At 38.4% G+C, this 26,966-nt stretch overlaps 1 protein-coding gene across 1 annotated transcript in view; it reads right to left on the reverse strand.

Annotated features, from left to right (window-relative positions):
• Positions 1-26,966, reverse strand: part of macf1a (microtubule actin crosslinking factor 1a) — a 325,705-nt gene that overhangs the window by 224,184 nt on the left and 74,555 nt on the right. Inside the window, 6 exon segments of the mRNA XM_055156981.1 lie at positions 1,498-1,625; positions 5,991-6,086; positions 7,157-7,276; positions 8,010-8,116; positions 9,352-9,464; positions 10,971-11,137. Coding sequence (XP_055012956.1) covers positions 1,498-1,625; positions 5,991-6,086; positions 7,157-7,276; positions 8,010-8,116; positions 9,352-9,464; positions 10,971-11,137 — 731 coding nt within the window.

Genomic DNA, 26,966 nt, shown 5'->3' on the forward strand with positions numbered 1-26,966 from the left:
ATCTGTGCATCCATGACTTAATTTTTTTGGCGGCCATACTGGAGGTCAAGGTTGGGGTTGATCCGGAAGGTGTTATTCAGTTACTGCAATATAATCGTGGCTACTTTAAAGAGCGCAAACAACATAAAACTGTCCATAATTGCCAGCTCGTTAGATCAGCCGTCATTAGAAAGATGTAATGTTAAAGTCGTCCTCCTGGGTTGTGGAATAGATCCCTAATTTCAATGCTCGCTCTGTGCCCAACCTCCAATGTCCAGATATTTCTAACTAGTTAATTCATTCTACATCGTCCTACACCAACCAAGAACTGAAAAGTTAAGAGGGGTTTTGGGTTCCATGCCGGCGAAAGTGAGGACCGGGTCGGGGGCCAGCAAAAGTGAAAAACTGCACAGTGCACCCTTCCTTATTTTATCGCGCACAAATACTACACATTCGTCCAGATAAATAGTTTGACCTCCAATATGGCGGCATAAACAACACGTCACATGCTTTTGTGCCATAGATGCAAAACCTTAATACTGATCTACCAAACTGTCCAAAGAAAGAAGGATAGTTAAGCCAATCGAAGGCTATGGCCGTGTCTCATTTCTCGTTCCTCGCTTCCTTCTCCTTGATTCCTCTCCTCGATCCTCCATTTTCAGCTGTCAATCAAATGTGTCATATAAAGTGGTGTCCCGGAGAAAACCACAGAAGGAGCGAGTAAACATGAGGGAGGCTTCAGGAGCAGACATCACATAAAATAATCACACTTTATTGATCTCAGCTGGGGAGTTTATATCCTCTCTCCTTGCTTTGTCACGGGAGAATCGAGGAGAGGAATCAAGGAGAAGGAAGTGAGGATAGAGGAATGAGACGAGGACGTATGGACTGTATGGACTGAACCAGGTCTAAACCAGGTCTAAACCAGGTCTAAACCAGGTCTAAACCAGGACCAAACCAAGACTAACATTGGACTAGGACTTGGAATCTAGGTCCACCCTTGAGAGAACCCTGAGCCTGTGGAGCAGGGTGTCTCTGTCTGCAAAGCGTGATTGGACCGGCCTGTCTCAACATTCGGAACCATAACGATGGCATTTCACCGCTGCTGATATCGCGGTGATTTTAGCGAATTTGTATGAAGAAAAACGAAAAACCCACCACTTCAATCCAGGTTAAAAAAGCATTGTGACACGAGTTAGTGACATTTGTACCGAGTAAAATATTACCAATTTTTTCCCTGTTATACCTTTTCATAACTATATACTAACGCGTTACTCCCAACACTATTTATTGTGGACGAGCCCATGACACAAAGGGATCATATTATAGTGATTATTGTTATTTGTTTTATCTGCACTGCAATTTACGCAATGCAATAGAGTCTATATTAAGGACATCCTCATAATGTCATTTCAGATTGGAGTAAATACATTGTGTGTTTTCCTCTGCCTTGTAATAAAGTCTAACCTAATTCAATGTAATGTAATGTAATAATGTAAAGTATGTATTCGTTGTTACCTCTCGACGGCCGGTCTCAGAGCCTTTTCTCTCTCCAGCATCTCCAGGATGAGTTTGCCCCACTCCTCCTCCAGGTCGTTTGGATGGAGGCCCTGAGGAAGCTTAATACGACCAAACTCTATCCACACCTAAAACACACAGAAATACAACAATTTACCACACCAAAGTGATATAAAGACACTTAAAAGTGAATGAATCCCGAAGTTAAATGTTGCATAGTGCGGCTTTAACACTCTAAAGATGGCCGTGAATACAGAAATGATACAAAACAGGCCAAACTCGTCCTGCTCCGTTTGTTTTATTTATGGATGAGGACAATCAGGTCAGAAGACTCTCGGGTCCCAGGAGCCTCAGAGCTTCACCTGCTCAGACTCCTCACACCGTTTAATTATAGTGACCCCAAAGTGGATCACACACCAAACATGTTTTATTCTGTGAAAGCTCAATGTTAAATGGATAATTGTTATATCGTTAGTATCATTCTATTAGTGCAAGGTCTACATGTTATAGAAGTTTTAGCCAGATTTGTTAAAGGTCTAATTAGTGTTAAAAGCTCCTAAACTGTTAGAAATGTTCATGTTTATAACTGGGTTTAAAGGACTTATATTACACTATTAATGAGCCGTTATAATGTTGTTTCCTCATCAAAGACACAGCTTTTTAACACAAAGACCCTGTATATTTAGGCTGAGTAATTCTCTAAAAGAACAAAACGCAATGTTCCACCTTGTGATGTCATGTGGTAATACAGGAAGTGCTCCACTGTGTTTTAAAACTCCATACAACCTCACAAGAACCATTTGGATAATTTTAGACCTGGAATTGTCAATCTCTACTGAACCAAAATGAAAAGGAGCTGTTATAGGGACAGTCCAGAATTTTGGACATGGGACCTCATTTCGTAGTGAACCAGAGTGTTGGAGACGTGTGGAGACACTTTTTACCTCCGCCAAGGAGGTTATGTTTTTGCCGGCGTTTGTCTGTTTGTTTGTTTGTCTGTTTGTTTGTTTGTTTTTGTCTGTTAGCAACATAACTCAAAAAGTTATGGACCGATTTTGATGAAATTTTCAGGATTTGTTGGAAATGTGAAAAGGAAGAACTGATTTCATTTTGGGGGTGATCTGGAAGAAATCCTGGATTCTGGATCACTTTGAAATTTTAGTTAACATTGTGGTAAATGGGGCCAAAAGTTTTGTTTCTCAATATCTCGGTTAATTATTGACCAAACCCCATGAAATTTGACTCAGGGATGGACAATGGGATCCTCTTTCATATTCCAAATTGAAAGATACGAGACAAATATTTATGGAAAACACAATTAATATGAGGGGGACTGTAGTCCTTGGCGGAGGTCTGCGCTCTCTGAGTGCTTTTCTAGTTTAAATATTCCATCCAGTCCTTGTATTTGCAGAGGTCGCTGCCACTAAACCCACTCCACAAAACACCTGATGAAAATCTATTATTACACCAGACTGTCGATGTGAACGTCTGTGTTGATAGAATAATTTTAGAAGTAAAACCAACCTTGCATTTGAAGGATTTATGTCTGAGCAGCAGCAGCGAGTTGTACTTCCTGATAGAAAGCTTGGCAGCAGCGGACTGATATATGAGAAAATAGTCCCTCAACATGCAACGATTCATGCGATTCAAGGTTAGTTTTATTTCAAACATTATTCTGTCAACACAGACATTTACATCGACAGTCTGAAGTAATAATAGATTTGTTTCCGGTATTTTGTGGAGTGGGTAAGACTGTTTTTAGTGTCAGGATAACTATGGCCATTGACATGCACTAGTCTAGCACCAGTGACCTCTGCAAATACAAGGACTGGATGGAATATTTTAAAAAGTGTCTCCACACGTCTCCAACACTCTGGCTCACTAGGAAATGAGGTCCTATGACCAAAATTCCAGACTGTCCCTTTAACTTGAAAACTACTCCTTCATGACATCACAAGGTTGAACAGAGCATTTGTATGAAACAAAACACAACTCCAAGTCTGTTTTTGAAGAGGTAACGACATTATAACACGGCTTAAAACTCACAAGAGTCAATTAAACATAATATAGGACATTTAATGAAAAAAAAAAAAAAAACTGAATAAAACATTTAATCTCAAAATGGTGCCTATAAAAAAGGAACCCGAAACCCAAATCCTACACCCAAAAGAAGGGATTAAAATTAAAATAAGCAATGCAAATAAATAGGGGTGTAAATAACAATATTTAAATCTCTCTGTACGATATTTTCACGATATACATCTCACAGTACGGTATTTATTGCGATATTTTGTGGAGGATAAACAGCTAAAACTGTAAATACGCTACTTTTTCCTCTTAAAACGCCTTGATAAGACTTATTCCAAAGAACTACGACTTAAAAGTGCTTAGAACTGTTATTTCTTCATGTACTCTGCAGTGAAATGGAGCAAAGGATCATGGTCTATGTAGTTCCCTCTGTCTTTTTTTAGCTTTTGCTGCACCATAACTCTTAATTTAAGCAAAGAGACTTGTAATTCGATATATTGTGATGATCGAAAGACTAAGAACGAGACTGTTTTTCAATTGCAAATACATGTACAGGGACAAACAAAGCTATAGGGGATGATAAGGTTTAATTTATGTGCAATCACTGAGTAGAATAAATGGCTGTTCCCTGTCAGCTCATCACATTATAACAGCCCCGGGTCCGTGTCTCTGTGAATTACACGTGTTCTAATTATCCTGAACAACGTATAGATTAAAAACTCAATTACATCTGTGTTTTTTCCCGACGTGAGATCACACTTTGGTCTCATCAGCTGGTCAAAACAAACAAGTCTGTGCTGTATCTGCTCTCATGTGATTCTTTTGAGACAATATATCTCTTTGATAATGTCACATCACGGAGGGGTGTTTGGACCTTGACAACAACAGTTATGATATAATTATGGAGCCTCTGAGCTAAACCCATGATATGTAACGGGATCTGCACAAGGGAGAATCAGGAACTGCAGTTTTTCCTGGGAACTGACAATATTTTTCATGCTAATATCGATATAGTCTGTTAAGTATGATTTGTTTTCTATACAGTTTGCACAGTCTGTTCCAAAATGTATTTTCTAAGCAGCTCCTGTCCCTTCGTATCCATATATTTTTGGTTAGTTTGGTCAAAATGCATGAATATTTTTAAAGGTCCTATATTAACCAAACTTTAAGCAATGTTATAATGTTACCTCATCAAAAATTCATTCATTTTGTTTCATTCACACTCGTCTCCAAAGCTCAAAATGCTCCATTCCACCTTGTAATGTCATGTGATGGTAGTTTTCATGTTAACAGATGTCTTTTGTTAGACAGGCTGAAGCCACCTGGTGCCTCCGCTCAATTTAATTTCTCTCCCGCGACTACGCCAGGAATCGAAATACCCTTGATGGTTTGCGAGAAGCCGGGAGTTGTAGATCGTGCACGGCCCAATCAGCAAAGAGCTGTGAAGCCGGCAATTACTTGGACACCACTGAGCAATTACATAGGTCTCGACCAAATAGCAGCGATTGGTGAACTAAAAAAAAATGCCCGCCTACTGTCGAGCGAATGAATCCTAATGCTGCGAGGTCAAACGGTTGATGAATCAGGCTAATGTTTTGTATTTAAGTTCAGTAAAATTGTCAATTCCAGGACTGAAACAAGCACAATCAGAGACAGCAACCTGGTCCCCCATGAGGCATCAGTGGGGGCAGTTCATCACCACAGAAGCAGTTTATGAGGAGTCCAGCCCATACCCTGTTTATGTGTGTGCCAACTTGTGTGATGATTGGGTGAATATTTTAGGCCGCAGATGGTTTAGAAATTGCAGAAATTGCCTGTCCTTTATAACGGCGTGACCTTTCAATTGACCCAAGTGACCTCAAATGACCTTGGATCATCACAAAACTTTTTTTTTTTTTGCGGCATCGGTCACAGGGGCTTGACCCATGTACCAAAACGGTGACAATGGGTCCATAAATGGCGGAATTATCGCGGGTGGACAGACACACAGACACACAGGGTGAATACAAAACCTGGTCAACCCTTCGGGGACCAGGTAACTGAGGAGAAGGTGTGTGGAGTTTAAAAACACAGTGGAGAACTTCCTGTATCACCACATGACATCACTATGCAGAACTGAGTGTTTTGTGTTTGAGAGAGCACAAAAATCAACCTAAATATGCAGGGTTTGTGTGTTAAAAATGTGTGAATGAAACAAAACACAACTCCGGGTTTGTTTGTGATAAGGAAACAACATTAAAACATAGAAATCTGTTTAAAGCGTCCATATTACGCTATTTTGTGATCTGATTTACAACTGAAACTATGGTATATTTGCTGTATTACAATAAAAATACAAAACACTGCATTACAAAAGTGAATTATATCTTAAAATCTGCAAGTATGAGGTTAGACGGATTAAATCGGATCAGTATTGTCTGACAAACTCCATTTCGTAGCATCACAGAGCTTCCCTGTTGACTCACCTCCAGTAGTTTGTAGAGCTGTTCGATGTGACCTTTTTCCTTCTCCTTTGAGGGGATTTCTGTCTCTTTGAAATGGACGTACTCGTTGTAAAGTGCCTGCACACACACACACAGAGAGAGTAGAGTGAATGGACTGTGGTCAATAACACTGTAAAAGGGGCAGTTTAAAATGACAATAACACTGGGTTTGCTGACAGCAGTTTTACAACCACATATTGACTGGACACATAAATAAGTAAATTTGACATGTGTGGTGTGAGTTCAGTGTGGTGAATTGTGCTTCAAGTTTAATTAGTACTGCAGTGCATCGCTAAATGACCCAAGAAATGAAACCAATGAAGTGTACAGGAGCAACAGGGACACACTTAGACTGAATAAAGAAGAGGACTAAAGAAGGGTGACGTCAGCCATAGTGTTCAGTCAAATGAAGCTCATGAGGGTAGCAGTTACGGGGGGAATTTGGAGCCGAGTTCCATATTAGGAAAAGGAAATTATTTACGGACAAAATAACAAAATAAAAAACACCAGGATCATGTAGAGCGAGTTAATACAGATATTTTAAAACCAAAATGAAGAGGCTCAGAGCAGCAATTACAGAGAGAGGGGTGACAAATTATACAGCTATGTCTATCGTCCATTTATACAGTACATTTATACATTTATACAGTAGAAATATTCTCTCTCTTATGTCTAGTATATAAGACATCTTTGTTTCAAGCATGGAAAATGATTTACTACTTGAGATGGACAAATAAGATCAAGAATTTTCTTCAAAAACTGAGCAAAATAAACCAGGTGATACGTCAGAGGCGGCGCTACCCCCTCAGTCCTACTAATGTCCAAAGCCTCAGAACAATTAGATTTTCTCTCAATAAATGAGAGTAGTTCACTTTTAAACAATTATCATAAGAAAAAAAAAATCATATGTAATGGATGTAAACAAAAAAGTAATTACACCAGCAAAAAAATAAAACTACTTTTAACTAATAAGACAAGATTCCAATCCACCATAATTCAAATAAATAGAGATGTGCACGTCTCCAGAACAATGGGAAAAAACAGACAATATATTAAAAAAACAACAATAACTGTGCATTATTAAGTTTGCCTAGGGCCACCAAATTTCTAACTCTGCCAGTGTGATATGTATTTGCATGACTCCTCACCTTGAGTTCCACAGGGTTTTGTGGGAAGTTCTTGTTGGCCATGAGGGCCGTGTGCTGTCGGCTCCACTGGAGCAGAGAGGAGAACCGGGCCTGGTACTCAGCCCACCGCTGCTCCACCTCCTGCAGACAACACGGTACAGACAGAATATTAAGAGAGAAACAGTGTTCAGCACATGGATGGTCTTGGTGAGATACTGTGTCCAAACAGATTCCATTGTATCTTAATAATGTCTGAAATCTACAAGTCGTGCTGCAGATCCGCGGGTTTCAGATGTGATGATGTCATTCTCCCAGATGGAGGCGAGAGTCAGTTTTTCCAATTGATCACATTGTACTTTGCCATGAAATAGCTACAAGGTGAATTCACAAATGTTGACTCAAATCATCATCAAGAACTCACTGTATTACAACAAAAATCTGCACTTTAACAATATTCATTTTAGCTTCCCTACATTTGTATTAAATATTACAGGCCGCTGTGATGTCATCTGAAACCCAGCTCCTTTAATGCATACTTTAATATAAATGTTTTTTCTCTCAGACCTGTCAACTTGAATAACTATATAGAGTATTTACAGTAGAATCCCCTGCACCGCCTCGTCCAGAACTGCTTCTTTAATGTCCACATTATAGAGAGTTTTAATATTATATTTAATACATAATACACGATCGTATGTCCTTTCAGCTTTAATGTAATCGTATGAGTCTTGGCATGATTGCATTTGCTACTGGACATGAAGAGGAGGAGGCACTGACATTGATTTGAAACTCAGCGTAAACGAGTGCATATAACCAAGGTTAAGTGGCAGGCAGTGGTGAGTTAAAAGCATTAAAGCTCCACTGTGGAACGTACGTGTGCGGCGACGCCCTCTCCTCCCTCGGGGATCTTCGGGAAGGCGTCGTAGATGGAGGAGACGTAAGTGATGACGGACTTTTCATCTGGAGAGGGCACATCCACATCTGCCACAGAACAAGGTCAGAGAAGGAAAGTAGTGTGAGATATGCAGAGTAGGACCATCATAGATTATAAGAGATTGCAATATTGAGATGGAATTGCTTTCTGTTAACGCAACCTACACCTCTCATGGGTCAATCTACAACATATTTAAAGTGAAATTAGTTTTTAAAGGGCCTATATTATGCTATATTTAACACACACACACACACTCTGCATACTTAGGCTGACTTCATGGCAAGCAGAAAACACTCATGCCATATGGTAATGCAGACGTGCTGTGTTTTTAAACTCCATACATCTTCACTAGAATCATTTAGACTGAGTAGTATGTTATCCTGATTCATCAACCGGTTTCACTTCGTGGAAACCGTCTGATCTTGCAGCGTTAGGTTTCGTTCGCTCAATGATAGATGGGAACTTTTTTTTTATCCAACCAATCGCTGCTAATTTGGTTGTGACGTATGTAATGTGAAGCTTTTCCTAAATCCCATAGGAAGAAGGGCAATAAACATCTTTCCCCTTGATAAAATTCACCAAACATTCTCTTTGTTCTGGCTTTAAATCCTTGATCTCGGGATTCGTTGCCAACACAGAATATATGGCTCTTTGCTGATTGGCTGGTGCCCGAACTCACACTTCTGGGGTTCTTGCAAAACATCTAGTACAGGGGTGTCCAAACTTTTTTCATCAAGGGGCACATTTCTTAACACAGGTGAAGCAGAGATCTGTTTGAGGGCCATAGACTGGTGCTCAGTACAGTCAATAATTGAAATATGTGCATGTTAGAATGAGCCGTTAGTCCTTTATTCACGCTAAGATCCTCAAAACCACACACTAAATATTAAATATGAGCTTTATCAAGGTAGATTTTCAAAAAACATGCAGTAAAAAAGTTAATTTTTCATTGATGCAAGGTCATTTGGGCCAATTCTCCTGGAAGCATTTCGCCCACGAGCCATAGTTTGGACTTGCCTGATCTAGTGTATTCCGATTCCTGATCTAGTCCCTAAAGAGAAGTGAAACTGAGCGGAGGCACTAGGTGGCGCCAGCCCGGCTAGTAGTATGTAGGAATGGGCGATACATCAGTGATAGTAAATGGTATTGGCTGATATCGATGCAGATTTGTTGGTACTCATGAGTTAAAATAACATCAAAAGTTCGTCCTCAATGAATTTCTTTATTGTCGTTCAGATATTGTAAAAATAAACTGTATTCCTGGTCACATGCGGGTCCTCACCTTCAGCGTCGAGCAGTCGTGTGACTCCTAAAGACTCTGCGATCTCAAAGGCCTGCTCCAGGTTCTCTCTGTTACTCTGTCGCTCCACCAGCTTCATGTCGATCAGATCGGGCCTGAGCACAGAGGGGAGGGGTCAGGAGGGCTCACGCTGACAGAGCTCAGGGATACGTTCACCAGTTACAGCAGAACTGACATTTCAGAGCTTTTAACCATCTTATAAGAAAATAAAATTAGAGAACGTAAGTACAGAGCAATGAGATGTGCCTGTGGCGTCTTGAAAATAAGCGATTAAAGATTCCTCAAACACGCACGGATCACATCAAATACAACTTCGAGCACGTAAATGAGAAGGGGAAACAACAATAACATTTATAAAGTCTCTAATCAGTCCCTTTTGCGTAGACGGTCTGCTTTAAACAGTGTTCAGATACCGGTGCGTTTTATCTTGACATGAGCTAAAGCTTTGTGTATCTGCAGAAAGCATTAACATTTCTCTCATGTCTCTCTGCTCCACTGTCCTTGCGCCGCTGTTTATTTAAGCCTCTCTCTGATTCTTAAGTAGCTGCTACAGTCGCAGAACTTCAGACACTGAGGCAGAATAACGCTTTGTAAAGTCATATATCGCATGTTTCTAAAGGTATGAAGCATAATATACGAGTACAGTCAATCTGCAGTATTTAATCTGGGCTGATAAAACTAAAGACCTAAACAAACTGACATTGCCATAGAATTAATTTGAACATTTTCTTAGTTGTGCAGTGTAGTTGTGCTCATCAGCTGTTGCTCTAGTTTCTAAACAACATAAAAAGGCCATAAAAAGAAAATACAGAAAAAACTAAACTCTAGAAGAAATATTACGCTTGCTTCTGCTCTATAGTTATAATCTATGATACATGTGGATCATTGTGTTAATAAGTTGCATATTTAAAAAATGACAAATAAAATAAACAAGTCTTCATTCGTTCATTCGTTTTTCAATATAAAACCAAAGATAAGGAAAAAATAAATAATTAATTAAATATTTTCTTCATTATATGTCTCCAAAACCAAAATAAAAAAAAAAAAAAAAAAAACGGATAAGGATAACGATTTGTTTTTTAATTTAATTTTATTTAGATTTATTTGATTTCATTTGATTTCATTTCTATTTCATTTCATTTTATTTTATTTTATTTTGATTTCATTTTATTAAATTTTTTTTATTTTTATTATTTATTTTATTTGTTATTAATATTAGCAGTAGTATATTTGTTATCATTCTATTATTATTATATTGGATGACATTACTTGTATTTCTTGAGTGATTCGTTTTTGTTGGGTCACTTTATAAGTTACGTTTTATCTGCATAAAAATGAAAAATTGTGTGTGTACATGTGTTGTTTGAACGACATATCTATATCTGTTTGCACATGAATAAAAACATATGAAACCGGAAAAGATTAGTCAAAGAAGATTACCTTAATCAATCTAAATACAAATGGAAAGGGGAAACAGCTAAAATATGGTTAAAAGCTCTGAAAAGTCGATTTTTACAGAATAGGTCTTCTTTAATAAATGGGAAAAAATGTCATAATAGTAAATAAAAACATGTGTAGAGTATTTCCCAGCTGGTCTGTACCTGTATCGGTGCAGCAGAGCGTTGAACATTCGCCCATCGCTCCAGGATGAGCTGAAGTTGGAGCAGCGGAGCCCGGGGTATCCCTCTGTGGCCTTCTGAGTCCACAGCAGCAGCTTCTCTTTGGCCGTCAGGTCTCCAGACTCCCCGCTCACGTAGATCTCCGAAATCTGAAAACGAAAACACACGAGAGGTTTAATACACGAGGCAGACGAGGAAATATGTTTAAGGAGGATTTTGATGACAGGAGTGGATTTTGTGTAATATTAGGACCTTTAAAGTCAAATGTAATATTGAGATCAAACCATGAGGAAGGATTATTCACTAAAAAATTACAAAAAAAACATGAGGTACAATAAATAAATAGCAGTCATAGGAGTTCAAGATCAGCTCAGACCTTCTCATATTGCAAAACAAAGAAAGTACATGACAGAAGAGTCGTGTTTTGTGCCATTGAATCGGCGCGTCCACACTCGGCTTTAAATGGCCTTTCAATAATTTATTAGTTTGTGGGATTCTCGCTCACTCTGTCAATGCCTCCTTCTCCTCCTCTCCCTCTTTTCTTCTCTTTTTTTTTAGTCTACATCCCTCGTTTTTTCTTCTCTCTCTCTGTCCTGGCCACATTTTGCTTCTCTCATTTTCTCTCTCACTATCTCACTCTCTCTGTCTCCCTGTCCCTCTATCTGTCTCTTTCTCTTTGTCTGTCATTCTGCCCTTCTTTTCTTAGGTCTCTCTGCCCCTCTCTCTCTCTCCATTCCTCCCTCTCTCGCTCTCTCTTTCTCTCTCTCCATCCCACTTTCTCTCTCTGTCTCTCTTTCTCTCTCTCTGTGACTATATCTCTCTGTCCCTCTTTCTCTCTCTCTCTCTCTGTCCCTTTTTCTCTCTCTTTCTGCAACTGTCTTTCTCTGTTGCTCTCTCTCTCTCTTTCTGGGACTTTCTCTATTCCTCCCCCTCTCTTTCTGTCCCTCTGCTCCTCTTTCCTTTTTTTCTTCTCTCTCTCTGTCCCCCCTTTTCTCTCTCTGTGACTTTCTCTCTCTCTCTGCGACTATATCTCTCTGTCCCTCTTTCTCTCTCTCTCTCTCTCTCTATGTCCCTTTTTCTGTCTCTTTCTGCAACTGTCTTTCTCTGTTGCTCTTTCTCTCTCTTTCTGGGACTCTCTCTATTCCTCCCCCTCTCTTTCTGTCCCTCTGCTCCTCTTTCCCTTTTTTCTTCTCTCTCTCTCTCTCTCTCTGTCCTTCTTTTCTTCTCTCTCTCTGTGACTTTCTCTCTCTCTCTGTCCCGCTTTCTCTCTCTGTGTCTGTCCTTCTTTTCTTCTCTCTCTGTGACTCTCTCTCAGTCCCTCTTTCTCTCTCTCTCTGTTCCTCTCTCTCTGTGTCCTTTTCTTCTCTATGACTCTCTCTCTGTGTGTCCCTCTTTCTCTCTCTCTGTCCCTTTCGTCTCCCCTCCTAAACTCCCCCCCTCCTCCTCCTCCGCCCCTCCAGTCTGAAAATGTCTGCTCCGTTCGTCTCTCTCTTTCATCTCGTCTTCGTCAGATGTGGATCAGTCTGTTGTGGATCGTTCTGCTGTGGCCTCCCGCGTCTCCAATCGTAAAGTCATTTCTTTCAAAGCCATAATCACAGACCACTCCAGAGAGAGAGCTGCGTGAACCTGTCTGTAAAAACGTGGACTCGATTTGTATTTGTTTCCAACGGCAACGGTAAAACGATCCTCTCAAAATAACAAAAGATGTGTTTTGGATGGTCTTGCATCGACAAATAAAGCAATTAGGCCTCTGTGTTTACAAGAACGACTGCAAGATACACTGGAATTGAGATCGAAATTTTGAACGTCTCAATCAAATCACAAAAACGTGCAATTATTAAGTTGTTATCACGTCCACTGTACACGACGGGATTTAACAATATCCAGATCCAATATTTTCACAATATGCATTTCATGGTACGAAAGTCCTTTGCTTTGTCATAAACCAAAGAATTAAGTTTTAAAGGTGCTTAAAGCTCTAAATTAATAATATTGTCATGTGAAGTTGGCACTGAGACGGTGCAAAGGATCATGGTCTATGTAGTTCCCTCTGTTTTTTGCTGCATCAGAACTATTAATTGAATCAAAGACACTTTTAATTTGATACACTGTGATGGTCCACGATATTATTATCAGACTTTTGATTAGAGCTGGGTATCATTAAGAAGTTGCCGATACAATGCATACCTCGATATATCGGCCACGATACAATACGTCTTTCGATTCAGTAAGATTTGATACGATATATTTTAAGAGAGAAGAGTAGGGGTGGGATTAAATAAGTTTTCTTCTTCACACTCCTTTTTGGGCAAAATAATAATAAAAATAGTAAATTTTTTGTTGTTGTTATTTTCATTTCTATTGTGATTTCACTTATGTTATGTTCCATTGTGTATAAATGTGACTTGCCCAAAATAAATGCATACAATTTTAAATTAATTAAATTAAATCGATTCGATACGGATTATTGAAAAAAAAAAGGCTAAATCATGGCTCTGACACTAAAAGTCTACCACACCAGACAAGATCCACGGTGTAGACTGTGCAAAGAGGCTCCTGAGACAGTCCAGCACAGAACTGCAGGGTTTAAGATGCTGCAGGGAAAACATACATGGAGCGACAGAATCAAGTGGCGGGCAGAGTGTACAGAAACATCTGTGCAGAGTACGAGCTGGAGACCCCAGGGTCAAAGTGGGAAACACCTCCAAAGGTTGTGGAGAATGACCGAGCCAAGATCCTGTGGGACTTCCAGATACAGACTGACAGGATGGTGATGGACCAACCAGACATAGTGGTGGATAAGAAACAGAGCAGAGCCGTGGTGGTTGACATCGCAATACCAAGCGATAGTAATATCAGGAAAAAGGAACACGAGAAATAGAAAAATACCAGGGGCTCAAGGAGGAGTTGAAGAAAGCCTGGAAAGTGAAGGTATCTGTGGTGCTCGTGGTGATCGGAGCACTCGGGGCTGTAAAACTCAAACTGGAAGAGTGACTACAACAGATACTGGGAAAAACAACAGACATCTCAGTCCAGAAAAGTGCAGTACTGGGAACAGCAAAGATACTGCACAGAACTCTCAGGCTCCGAGGACCCGAGCTGGATGAGGGGAAGAGAGACCAGCCACTGTGGAGGGTGAGAAACACTTTTTTTTATATATATATCGCATAAATAACCCCTCTTTAAAGCTTTTTTTTTTAGAGATTTGAATACATGTTTATGGATATTGGAAGCATCAAGAGAGAAGTGACAACAGCACAGGGAGAACACGCAAACTGTGACAAAGCACAAATCCTTTTACGAGCCACTGACATTTAACCAAATCTATTTCCATCAAAACATAATGGATCTTATAATGTCTTTACGGTCCTATTCTCCAAAGCGATATTATAATAATGTAGGAGATTTATAGTGTCGCTGTAGAGAAAAATAAAACCACATGACATCCACTAAAGATCAAGGCTTTTATAGTGAAATATAAGGCCCCATACAACAGATAAACAGGCCTGAGAATAACAGGAAAACTCCAGGACGTGTTTACAAGCTGCAAGGAAACTGTGGACTTATTTAACCACGTATTAGACCGTTATAAGGGTGTGAAAAAGATGTGAAACAAGCCTAACAGGGAAAATTTGAAATAAAGCTAGAATTTTATGTTCATCTTACTCCAGTAGATGTTTGAGAACGAGTCTATAAACTTGTAGAAGTGGCTGGAAAATGTCAAAATAAGTTGTTTTCGAGATTAAATTCAAATGTCAAGTATGTTGGCAATGATAAGAAAACTGTTAAAAAGGAGCAAAAACAATGGACAAATATTAAATAAACTCGCAGTGAAATGGTGAAATCCAAAAATATAAACAGTAATATTACGACAATCAGCTTTAAGTTACATTTATGCAATGTTTAGATCCTATATTATACAAATATATTACACAAAATTGATTCTTGTGAGCTTTAAGACATGTTATAATGTTATCATCTCCTCAAAAACAAGCTTTATTATACTCTGTTCCATCTTGTGATGTCATGATGTGGTAGTTTTCAAGTGAACAGCTACAGGACTTTTTACCTTCACTGGAAAAAAAAACAATATCTAGGTAAGTTAAAATGACTTAAATGAAGAACATTTGACTTTATTTAAGTTGATTCAACCTGACAAGTAAAATTATCTACCAATGGAATAAGCAACATTAGAATTTGTTTCTTATTTTAAGTGTGAAAAAGTTGTTGTTTTTCTTATTTTAAGTGTAGCAAGATGTATTTTCATATTTTAAGTAAAAAAATGCCTCCGCTGAATTTCGTTTCTCTCCAGCCACTAGGTCAGGAATCAGAATACACTAGACTATTTGCAAAAACCCCCGAAGTGCGAGTTTGGGCACCAGCCAATCAGCGAAAATTGATATATTCAGTGTTGTCAACGATTCCCGGGATCGAGGATTTAAAGCCGGAATAAAGAGAATGTTTGGTGAATTTTATCAAGGGGAAAGACGTTATTGTCCTTCTTCCTACGGGATTTGGTGCATTACATACATCACAACCAAATAGCAGCGATTGTTAAATGGTAAAAAGTACCCGCTTACCGTCAAGCGAACAAAATCCTAAGCCTGCGAGGTCAGACGGTTTGTACGAAGTGAAATTTACTCAAAACCTTAATTCAAGTCATCTTAATTTGACTAGATTTTGTTTTTTGTAGTGTTTAATTCAGTAGAGATTGGTAATTCCAGGTCTGAAATCATCCAAATGATTCTAGTGAAGGTGTATGGAGGAGATTAAAAGCACAGTGGAGCACTTCCTGTATTACCACATGACATCACAAGGTGGAACAGGTGGAGTGTTTTGGCTTGAGAGAAGAACTCAGACAAAACATGCAGGATTTGTGTATGTTTTTGATGAGGAAATAGAAATATTAGATAGAAATAGATCGGAAAATAGCGTAAAATGAGCTCTTTAATGTCAAAAATGAAATAATCTCCATAACATTATAATTCTGTCATGTTAATTCTGTCAGTTTTGTCCATGAAACTGTCTCACTGTTGGGTCTTGGCTCTTGGTACTTTTGTAGTATTGGGGAGTATCCAGTTTTGTAGTCGTTAGTATTCTGTTACCGTCTCTCTCCTGCCCTGACTAATGGCCCAAAGCCCCTGCCCATCGCTCTGCTCCTCTGCCCTCTCCCACACTCCCTGACCCGGGACAGTGAAGGAGACACAGCACGAGCCAAAAAGACAAAATATATGAGGAGGAGGAGGAGGAGGAGAGAGAGAAGGAGGAAGAAGGGGGAGAGCGAGAAAGAGGAGAGAAGGAAGAGGAGATGAGGAAGAGGAGAGAGGAGACAAGGAAGGGGAGAGAAAGAGAGAGAGAGGAGGAGAGGGAGAGCGAGACAGGAGGAAGAGGAGAGGTGAATACAGAGCGAGAGAGGAGAGGAAAGGAGAGGAAGAGGAGGAAGAAGAGAGAAAGAGAGAGAGGAGATGAAGAAGAGGAGATGAGGAAGAAGAGAGAGGAGACAAGGAAGGGGAGAGAAAGAGAGAGAGAGGAGGAGAGGAAGAGCGAGACAGGAGGAAGAGGAGAGAGATAGGGCGGAGAGAGAGAGAGATAAGTGGAAGAAGTGAAGGAAGAGGAGAAAGAGAGAAGCAGAGGAAGAGGAGAGAGAGAGAGAGAGAGGAGGAAGAGAGAGAGAGAGAGGAAGAGAAGAGAGAGAAGGAAGAAGAAGAGAGAGTCAAGAGAAAGAAAGAGGGGGAAGAGGCGAGAAAGAGAGAGAAAGGAGAAAGAAGAGAAGAGAGAGAGAGAGAGAGAGGGAGGTGAGGGGAAAAAGGAGAGAGAGTGAGAGAGACAGGAGAGAGCGGAGAGAGAGTGGAGGAAAAGAAAAGAGGGAGAGGAGAGGAGAGGGGGAAGAGGAGAGAGAGTGAAGGAAGAGGAAAGAGAGAGGAGAGGAGGAAGAAAAGAGAGAGACAGGAGAGAGGGAGTGGAGGAAGATCAGAGAGAAGAGAGAGAAGGAAGAAGAGGAAGAGAGCTAAGAAAGAGAGAGGATAAGAGGAAGAGGTGAGAGAGAGAGAGAGTGGAGAGGTGGAAAGAGAGAAAAAGAGGTGGGAGAGGAAGAAGATCAGAGAGAAGAGAGAGAAGGAAGAAGAGGAGAGGTGAATACAGAGAGAGAGAGGTGAGGACGAGGAGGAGGGGAGAGAGCAAGACAGAGGAGAGGAGAAAGAGGAGAGGTGAATACAGAGGAAAGGAGAGGAAGAGGAGGAAGAAGAGAGAAAGACAGAGAGAGATAAGTGGAAGAAGTGAAGGAAGAGGAGAAAGAGAGAAGCAGAGGAAGAGGAGAGAGAGAGAGAGGAGAGAGGAAGAGAAGAGAGAGAGAGGAGGAAGAGAAGAGAGAGTCAAGAGAAAGAAAGAGGGGGAAGAGGCGAGAAAGAGAGAGAAAGGAGAAAGAGGGAAAGAGGAAGAGACAGATATAGGAAGAGAGAGAGAGAGAGAGAGGGAGGTGAGGGGAAAAAGGAGAGAGAGTGAGAGAGACAGGAGAGAGAGTGGAGGAAAAGAAAAGAGGGAGAGGAGAGGGGGAAGAGGAAAGAGAGAGGAGAGGAGGAAGAAAAGAGAGAAGGAGAGAGAGAGGAAGAAGAGGAAGAGAGCTAAGAAAGAGAGAGGATAAGAGGAAGAGGTGAGAGAGAGAGAGAGAGAGTGGAGAGGTGGAAAGAGAGAAAAAGAGGTGGGAGAGGAAGAAGATCAGAGAGAAGAGAGAGAAGGAAGAAGAGGAAGAGAGGACAAAGAGAGAGAGATGAGGAGGTGTGACCAGGCGGCAGAGTCCTGTTGAGTACAGTGGTACAGTGGGACATTTGTTCAAAGAAGTGAGATTGATCGTTTGACGAAAGGAGGGAGCAGCTCACATTTCAATTCATTTATCAGGATTAGACCAACTGTTTATACGAACACACTTCAGACTGATCAGAGAAAACATGTCGGCCGATCCATTATCATCCGTTTTAACATGAAGAGTAGAGAAAAACATCACTTCTCACAGTCTGTTCATCATGTTCAAACTAGTGACAATCTGATCTTTTTTTTTTTACCAATACCAATACCGATACTTGGCCTTAGTGTACTTGCCGATACCAATTCAGGTCCAATACCAAAGCTGAAAAAAAGAAAGAAAAGAAAGAAAAAAGAAATACACAAGGCTATCTCTAGAAAAAAAAGAGGAGATTTTTAGGATTAGGATTGAATATTCGCTGAAAAATGGCAGTATCTGAGATTTTGCCAGTACCAGTATCGGTATCAGTATCGGAACAACCCATATTTAAACACGACGCAATTTATTCGTCATTGTTATTTTTTTTTTGGGGGGGGGGGGTGACGTAAAATGACTAGTCACCAGGGAAAAGCTAAGTGACAGCAAACTGTGTATTTTTACAGGTTAAAACAGTGTGGAAATAGGGTTCTCTTCCATCTAAATTATTTTATTTAATTTTTTATTATTTTATTTAATTTTTATTTATTTATTTTTTTATTATTTTATTTTACTTTTATTTTTATTCTTTATTTTATTTTTATTCTTTTATTTATATTTTATTATTTATTTTTTTTTTATATTTATTTATTTATTTATTTATTGAGACAGGGACAGCGCACAATTTTGACGTGAACCTTTACAGGAGAATTGCTTGTACCAGGTTGTAACACCACTGCTCATTTCCACCTGTCGTCCCTGGGCAGATTCATTGATTGATTGTATTTTTAATTGCCCTTAGCTTTCAACTGTTCTTCCTGGAGACCTGTGAAGCATGTTTTGGTTTATTTCTTCAACTTAAAGTATTGAAAATGCATGATATTGTTGACTTAATTATCCTCAAAGTCATGTATAAAGCAAAGTGCAATGTGTTACCTGTAAATATTCAAAGACTGTGAGATGAGAACGAGCCACTACACTTTAAAAGGAACCTATATGTTTAAAAAAAAAATCCGATTCAGAACCAAGGTTATGGAGTGACGCATCGCTGTGAAAGGAGTTCATTTATGGAATAGTCTTGACAAAGATATAAAAGAATCAAGTACAACGATGGCATTTAAAAAAAACAACACATAAAACCCACTGCAATGTGTATTTATGAAAAAGGAAACTCAGCTGTGGTGCATAAAAGTGAAGATTTCGGTTTGCAATTGATTAATAATTGTGCCTGAATTGAAATGTACTGATTTGAAATGTTTTAAAGTAACTATCAGATGTTTTGTCTGGAAAAAGGGGCAGAAAACATAAGATTTCTCTTCTTTCTGCTCCTTTTCATTCATTTCTTATATGTTTGTTTTGTGACACTGTTGATGTCTTTATATACTTTATGAATGAAATAAATAAACAAATTAAAAATGTATTCTTCAAAATGAAATAAAAGAAAAATGTAATGAAAAACAGATTTAGGAAACTTAAATTGGGATAAATCATGCTGTGACCTTCTATCGAGCTTTTCAATCAATACTTTGCCTAGTCCAAAATACATTCGAATAACATCAATAACTGAATAAGATTAGCATTTTATTATTGAGCTACAACTACTTTCTTATCCATTCATCTGTAAATATGCTTTAGATTAAACACTACACCCAAACTACAGGAGAATCAAAGAAGCAGTCATGAAATCATCTCTGCATAAATCTACATAAACTGATTCTGTAAACACGGGGAGTACAACATTACACTTAACAGAGCTGTTTATATTCAGAAACAGGCTGCATGTCCTTTATACTCATTCATTTCATCTTCAAACAATTAATGAAGAAATGCGACCAGAGTTTACAGACAATATCCTCAAATAAACAAGATATCATGTTAGTGAAGCTAAAAATCGACAGACATTAGTCTATTCTGTTACTGTAAGCAATATTGTAATACACTACAGTCAAAAAACTACAGTTTGCTATGAATCTTTAAATCTTTACAATATTTTTCGGACTATAATTTGCATTTTTTTTTCATGATTTGGGTGTTTCCTGCGACTTATACTCCGGTGTGAATTATATATTAAAATTTTCACACTGGATCCGCGAGAGGCTTTAGGCTTTTGTGTCAGTATCTGCTGCTCCTGTTCCTCCTGTACCACTGTCATTATGTACACACTGCGCATGTCTCCTGCAGAAAGAGACACAACTGCTCCCAAAAAGAAAATCAGATTTTGCAGATTACAAGATACAAGTAGCGAAATATGCAGCCAAAAATAGTAATCAAGCAGCAGAAAGGAAATTTGGAGTGAGCGAGAAACTTGTGACACCGGGAGGATGCACCATGAAACTTTCCTGAAGTCACTGGATGAATCGACAAAGTCTGGACTTCAGTGACAACAGAAACCATCCTGTCGGGATTCAGAAAGTTCCAAATAATTCTAACTGGAACTGATGCTGAACCTGACGACAGCTACACAGAAGAGGAAGCGGCGCTCTGTTTACCTCCGGAGGTCAAGGAGTTGCCCAGAAGTGACACAGAGGATGAAGAATTCAGTGGATTTAGTTTGGTAAACTTGTTCTGTTCTGTTGTTTATGTTATAGTTTATCTGAAGAACTGTTCATATGTGACGTTAACAGTCTGTTGTTCTCTGTTCTATTGTTTTTACTATAACTTCCCTTTCAAGACGAAATGTCGGTTCCTGGTTTCTGATTTTATAAAATACATTTCCCCCAAAAGTGTGACTTATAGTTCAGTGCGACTTATAGTCGGAAAAATATGTTATATTCATTTCAATTTATCTTCAGATACTTATTGAAGAAGAACCTACCAGAGTTTCCAGGCAATAAACCCAAATAAACAAGACACTATGTTACTGAAGTTATAAATTGACATAAAGTACAAGAGTCTATTCTGTCAAAGATGCACTATGTAACTTTATTGGTTTGGGGTCTGTCACCTGCTTATTTCTATGAATCTGTCATTGCTCTGACTGGAATGTTCCACAGTGTGACATTAAACAGCTTTACCTTACATTTATTCAATTGCAGATGTTTTTTTAGCTAAAAAATTCCAAGAAAAACAGGCATTCTGACTGTGAGCCGGGTCGCCTCTCCACAGATCTGACATGTAACTTGGTCTGGTTTGGTCTCCATGAAGATAGCAAGGTTTAATACCATACCATGACAAAGCAGTAACATCTTCATGGAGAAAAGCATTTGAAAAGTTCCACAATGCACCTTTAACAGTAAGCCATATTGTAATCCAGTCGAGTCAGAGCTACAGTTTGCTGCATTGCTCCATAAATATGAATCTGTAAATCAGGTTCAGGCTGTCCTTTACACTTCACAATCTCCAAATGTGGCCAACCGGGACCATGAGCCTGAAATACATTTGCTCTGAATCTCTTTGAACGCTCCAACAAACTCTGTGCGGCAACAGCAGCTTTAATCCTCACAGTGAATATTTAAGCTGCGAGAAGACGACCGTGTCAAAGCATAAAGCACTTTATCTCACAATATAACAAATACATTCCAATTCTGCACACATCTGTTGATATGCAGGAGTGTAAATATATGCTGCAGTACCAAACTCAAGTTATAGACAAGGTTTTAAAAAGGCTATACTGTCCAACATAATACAATACAAATATCTAATTCAAATACAATATACAGCTGTACACTTCACAAAGAACATGTGTCACTGTGCAAAAGACAAGAGACTTTCTTCTTCATTTAAGTAAAACTAACTTAGAGGAAGTAAATATGAGCAAACAGATCATTTAGGAAGAAAAATTAAAGGGTGCTGTAAAGTCATGGAAAAGATTTGGAATTTTGTCAGTGAAAAAGGGTGGGAACCCTGTAGTAGTACTATGCCATGATACGATACATATCTCGATACAGTGAACTTACGATTCGATTTGATATATATTTCAAAAAAATCGTTTTGATACGGTTCAATAAAAAATAAAGGCTAAATCATGGCCGTGATACTGAAAAGTCTTTGTTAAACCACTTCTTGTGCAAAGTGAACATGAAACAAACATTTTAATCATCATAACAGTGAAAAAGTCAAATATATTTACATAAACGAATTTCTTTCCAATAAACAAACCACAAAACTGCAGCACTGTAAACTAAACCACAAAACACTATTGGCGATACATCAATACATCAGGCTCCGATATCGATACTGTATCATCACATTAAATGATACGATTAGAGGTGTAACGATATCCAAGTCTCACAGTACGATATTGTCATGGTATGAACCTCACGGTATGATATTTATTGCGATATCGTTAGGGAAAGCTCACGATTAGGGATGTAACAATATCCCAGTCTCTCGGTACGATATTTTCATGATATACATCTCACGGTACAATATTTACTATGATATTTTGTGGAGGTTATCAAAACTATTAATATGCTACGTCTTAAAATGCCTTGACAAGACTTAATCTAAAGAACTAAGACTTAAAAGTGCTTAGAACTGTTATTTCTTCATGTAGTTTACACTGAAATGGAGCAAAGGATCATGGTCTATGTAGTTCTCTCTGTCTTTTTAGTTATTGCTGCACCATAACTCTTCATTTAATCAAAGAGGCTTGTAATTCGATATATTGTGATGGTCCACGATATTATTGTGAGAACTTTGACGATACAATACTCCAATATTTTGATTCTACTCACCCCTACTCCATACACTTTCACTAGAATCATCTGGATGATTTCGGGCCTAGACAGATTTACAACGCAGCTTTATGAATGAAATTTTCAAATGTAGCCATGTTTTGGTTGTAATTTTTGGCAGATTGGTCAATTTCATAACTGGAGCACAAAATCGGTCAACTGGTATTGGTGCTTTTGATCGATACTGATATTTTTGTACTGGTCCGATCTACTGGAGCATCCCTAGAAGATAAGTTAGGTTAGGTTGCTTTATCCGAAGGTAAATTTGTTTTGCAGATTTGAGAGGCTGGTCCCAAAAGTTTACTTAACACTGCCTCTTGGACCTCTGTGAAAACAAAGGATATCGATCTCTATAAACTCTTCTTGGTCCATCAGGCGCTCGTCAATATCCCGACAGCCAAAATTGTATTCTTGCATCTTTCATTTCCTTATTAAACAAACATCACCTGACACTGACCTACTTGAATTACATCGATTTGACTGAACTTTGACCCCAGAGTCTCCACAGACGTCTGACCTTCTGTCCAATGCATCATGAGAAAAGTTCAAACTCAGCTTTTTTTTCTCCACGACAGACTGACGCAGACGAGGTTATCCGTAGACCAACGTTAACGATCCGGCGCTAATGAGAAAACGTCAGCTTAGTTTCCACTGTGCGCTAAATTAGCCTTGAGGGTATTTGCATCGAGTAGGAAAAAAAAAAAAAAAAAAAAAACGCAGATGATTAGTGAAGGAACGGCTGCTAAACTTCAACAAGTGGCTTCAGATTAACGGAGCGCTTAAAAAGGACCAGATTGTCACATATTTACTGATTTAAAAGTGCATTGTGGAGCTTTTTCAAATGCTTAGATGTTATTGCTTTGTCTGGAATGTTTCACAGTATGGCTTTAAACCTTTCTATCTTCATGGAGACCAAACCAGACCAAATTACAGGTCAGATCTGTGGAGATTCAACCCCGCTCACACTGTTTTTTTTTTAGGTATTTTTGAGCTATAAAACCACCTGTAATTGAATAAATATAATGTAGAGGTGTTTAATGTCAAACTGTGGAACATTCCAGGCAAAGCAATGACATCTCCATAGAAACAAACAAGTGACAGACCCCCCAAACAAAAAAATTACACAGTGCACCTTTATTTTTTTTAAAGAAATATTTTTAAAAGTATATAATGAAGTAAGCACATCTGTTTTTATCTAAGTTAAAAACCAGTAAGAGGTAGTAGCAGTGTTTCTATGGTCATGGAAATCCTGGAAGAGTCATGGAAATTTAAAATGTCCTTTTCCAGGCCTGAGAAAGTCATGGAATTTTGTAAATTCAATAAAAGTTTTGGTAAAGTCATGGAATTTTAGCATCTCTTTCACACATCTACAGCGTTCTGTTAAGTTCTCATTAGGATATTATGATTATTTCTGAACATACACGTCTTTTGTTTAAAAGAGACGACAATAAATGCACTGACAGCTTTTTATGTTCCCTGATGAAGACATAAGTCGAAACGCGTTGGGCGTTTGACATGAAATAAAATCATAGCCAAACATATCAGAGTGCCTCAGATCTCCTTTTTTCATCCAGTAAGTCATTTGTCCACTTGGGATCTCCAAAGAACAACTGATCACTTATTATTTTACTTCAGCAGTGATCCAGCGAGTGCTCTAATTACCATTTACTTCTTCGCAAATGCACTGACAGTATTTTGAATGTTAAAAAACCATAAAACCAAACCATAAGGTGAGTGGAAAGATTTAACATTTCATACTTAGCTCTAAAAGTCTGATCAATTCTACACATGTAGGTGCTGTAAAGTCATGGAAAATTCACTTTGGTCATGAAAAAGTCATGAAAACGTTTTGTCATTAATAAAGAGTGGGAACCTTGTAGTAGTACTAGTATCTTAGCGACTTTTAACAGGAACAAAAAGGAGAGAGCACATAACCCCAATCCTTGCATCTTTGCACTGGCTCCCTGTTAATTTTAGAATTGATTTTAAGATTTTATTGTTTGTTTTTAAAGCTTTGAATGGACTGGCTCCACAGTACGTCTCGGACCTCATCCAAATTTATACCCCTGCGCGCGCTCTGAGGTCCGAGGTCCAGCTCCAGCTCAGGGGGCCTAAGACGAGACTTAAAACCAGAGGGGACAGGGCCTTCTCTGTGGTCGGCCCTAAACTCTGGAACGATCTGCCGCTTCACGTTCGAGCAACACCCACAGTGGAGTGTTTTAAATCTCGTCTGAAGACCCACTTTTATTCTCTGGCTTTTAACACCGCGTGAGTTGTGTGGTCCTCTGTGTCTTTTATTTATTTTTATGTGTTTTTATTGGTTTTACTGATTTAATTTGTTTATTAGTTTATTTATTTCTATTCTATGATATAGTTTTATTTTTATTTTACCGGTTTTATATTATTTTACTAGTTTTATTACTTTAAGACTAGTATTATTTTAGTAATTTACTTTATCATCTTATTGTTGTTATTTTTTATGTATTTGTGCAGCACTTTGGAAACAGTTTGTTTGTGAAATGTGCTATATAAATAAAGTGGATTGGATTGGATTAACAGTTGCAGTACTGTACTAGTGGTGTAGTGTTGTAGCCTCTTTACTTCAAATGTTTAACATATTTTCATAACTCCCCAAAGTATTTCTCAATGAGCAGTTATTTGTGTATTCTTGTGTGTATTTAACACAGTTTGGACCAAGTCTTCGTTTTGCAAGTCTCAAGTAAGTCTCAAGTCTTTGACCTCAAGTCCGAGTCAAGTCCTAAGTCAAATACAGGCAAGTCCAAGTCGAGTCTCGAGTCACTGGCCCATAAGTCCAAGTCAAGTTCAAGTCGTCTGCTTTGAGCTTCAAGTCATTTCAAGTCTTTAAAACAAAGTCCCAAATATGGCTTAGATTTTTGCAGTTTATATGAATTTTAAGATAAATTGTACTTATAAAACCATAGTATATTTATATATGAGTATTTATAGAGTATATAAGAGTTGTAGAAATGCTATTTTTTCCTTTTTAAATGTCTTGACAAGATCTTAGAGTGAATCATTACAGTCAGAATAGAAAGAATTAAGATTTAAAAGTGCTTCTCAAGTCACAGGCCTCAAGTCCGAGTCAAGTCCCAAGTCATTGACCTTCATGTCCAAGTGGAGTCCCAAGTCTTAGACCATTTTATCAAGTCATGTCTCAAGTCCTAAAAATATTGACACAAGTCTGACTCGAGTCTAAGTCATGACTTGCAAGACCCCACCTTTGGTATTTAACTCAGGTGTTTAAATGGAAAGCTGTTTACGAATTCGGTTGTTAAAAAAAAAAAAAAAAAAACGATTATCCTGGTCTCTATAGCATGTTCAACCATGTGGATTTAAACATGTATCTGAGTGACAGAAGGAATGTACCAACACTGGTTCGAACATGGATTTTTCCCATGGTCTAAAGTCATTACGGAGAGAGGAGAGCTGTTCAGACCTGCTCCATTCTGGGGTTTACGGGTCACACAGTAAAGCTTAAAACACAATGCACCTTAAAAACCATAGAGTAATTATACAAAGACCTCACATGCAGCTAAATCTCATGTTTTCAAGGTCTACAATGTACGTGCACGCTATATTATATTTTAGGGCAAAGGTGACAGAGTGAGTTCAGAATTTGCAGACCCGAGAAATTTATATTATATTTATAGTTTTATGTAGTTGTGGTCTTAAAGTATAGACTGAAAACTGGTGTTACAAAGGTTTTAGAATCACAAAATAAGCGTGCCCACTCAAAATCCATATCGGAAACTGAATATACAAGAACGTAAACGATCACTTGTTTACTACTTAAAAGTCTGTACTGTGATTGTCATTCTCATTTTAAACGTATATCAATTGTGCTTATGTCTGCTTTAGAGTTATAATCTATAAGAACTGTCAATGATTATGTTCTATTATAATTTGCACATTTTAAATCACAATATTCATCTAAAATGACTTAATTAAAGGAACAAGATTGACTTCCATGTTTGAAAACTGTGGTGTCCAATGGGAGCTGATGTCGTCACAAACATCATCACAACAAAGAGTCACAAAGCTGTCAACACCTCCAATGGACAGAACCACAGACTTCTGTATTTACTTTGGGCAAGTAAGAAATGTATATTCTTTTACAATAGAGCATGTAACATTAATGAAATCATAGCAGAAATAACAACAACAACAACAAAATAAAAAAAATTCGCCCAAAAAAGAGCTGATTTAATCCCACTTACTTACTTTCTTGCTTTCTTTCTTACTTTCTCACTTTCTTTCTTACTTAATTTCTTTCTTTCTTTCTTACTTTCTTTCTTACTTTCTTTCTTTCTTTCTTTCTTTCTTTCTTACTTACTTAATTTCTTTCTG

This window comes from Boleophthalmus pectinirostris, unplaced genomic scaffold (genome assembly GCF_026225935.1).
Source record: "Boleophthalmus pectinirostris isolate CB_2022bp ecotype Guang Dong unplaced genomic scaffold, ASM2622593v1 HiC_scaffold_21, whole genome shotgun sequence".
Lineage (NCBI taxonomy): Eukaryota > Metazoa > Chordata > Actinopteri > Gobiiformes > Gobiidae > Boleophthalmus > Boleophthalmus pectinirostris.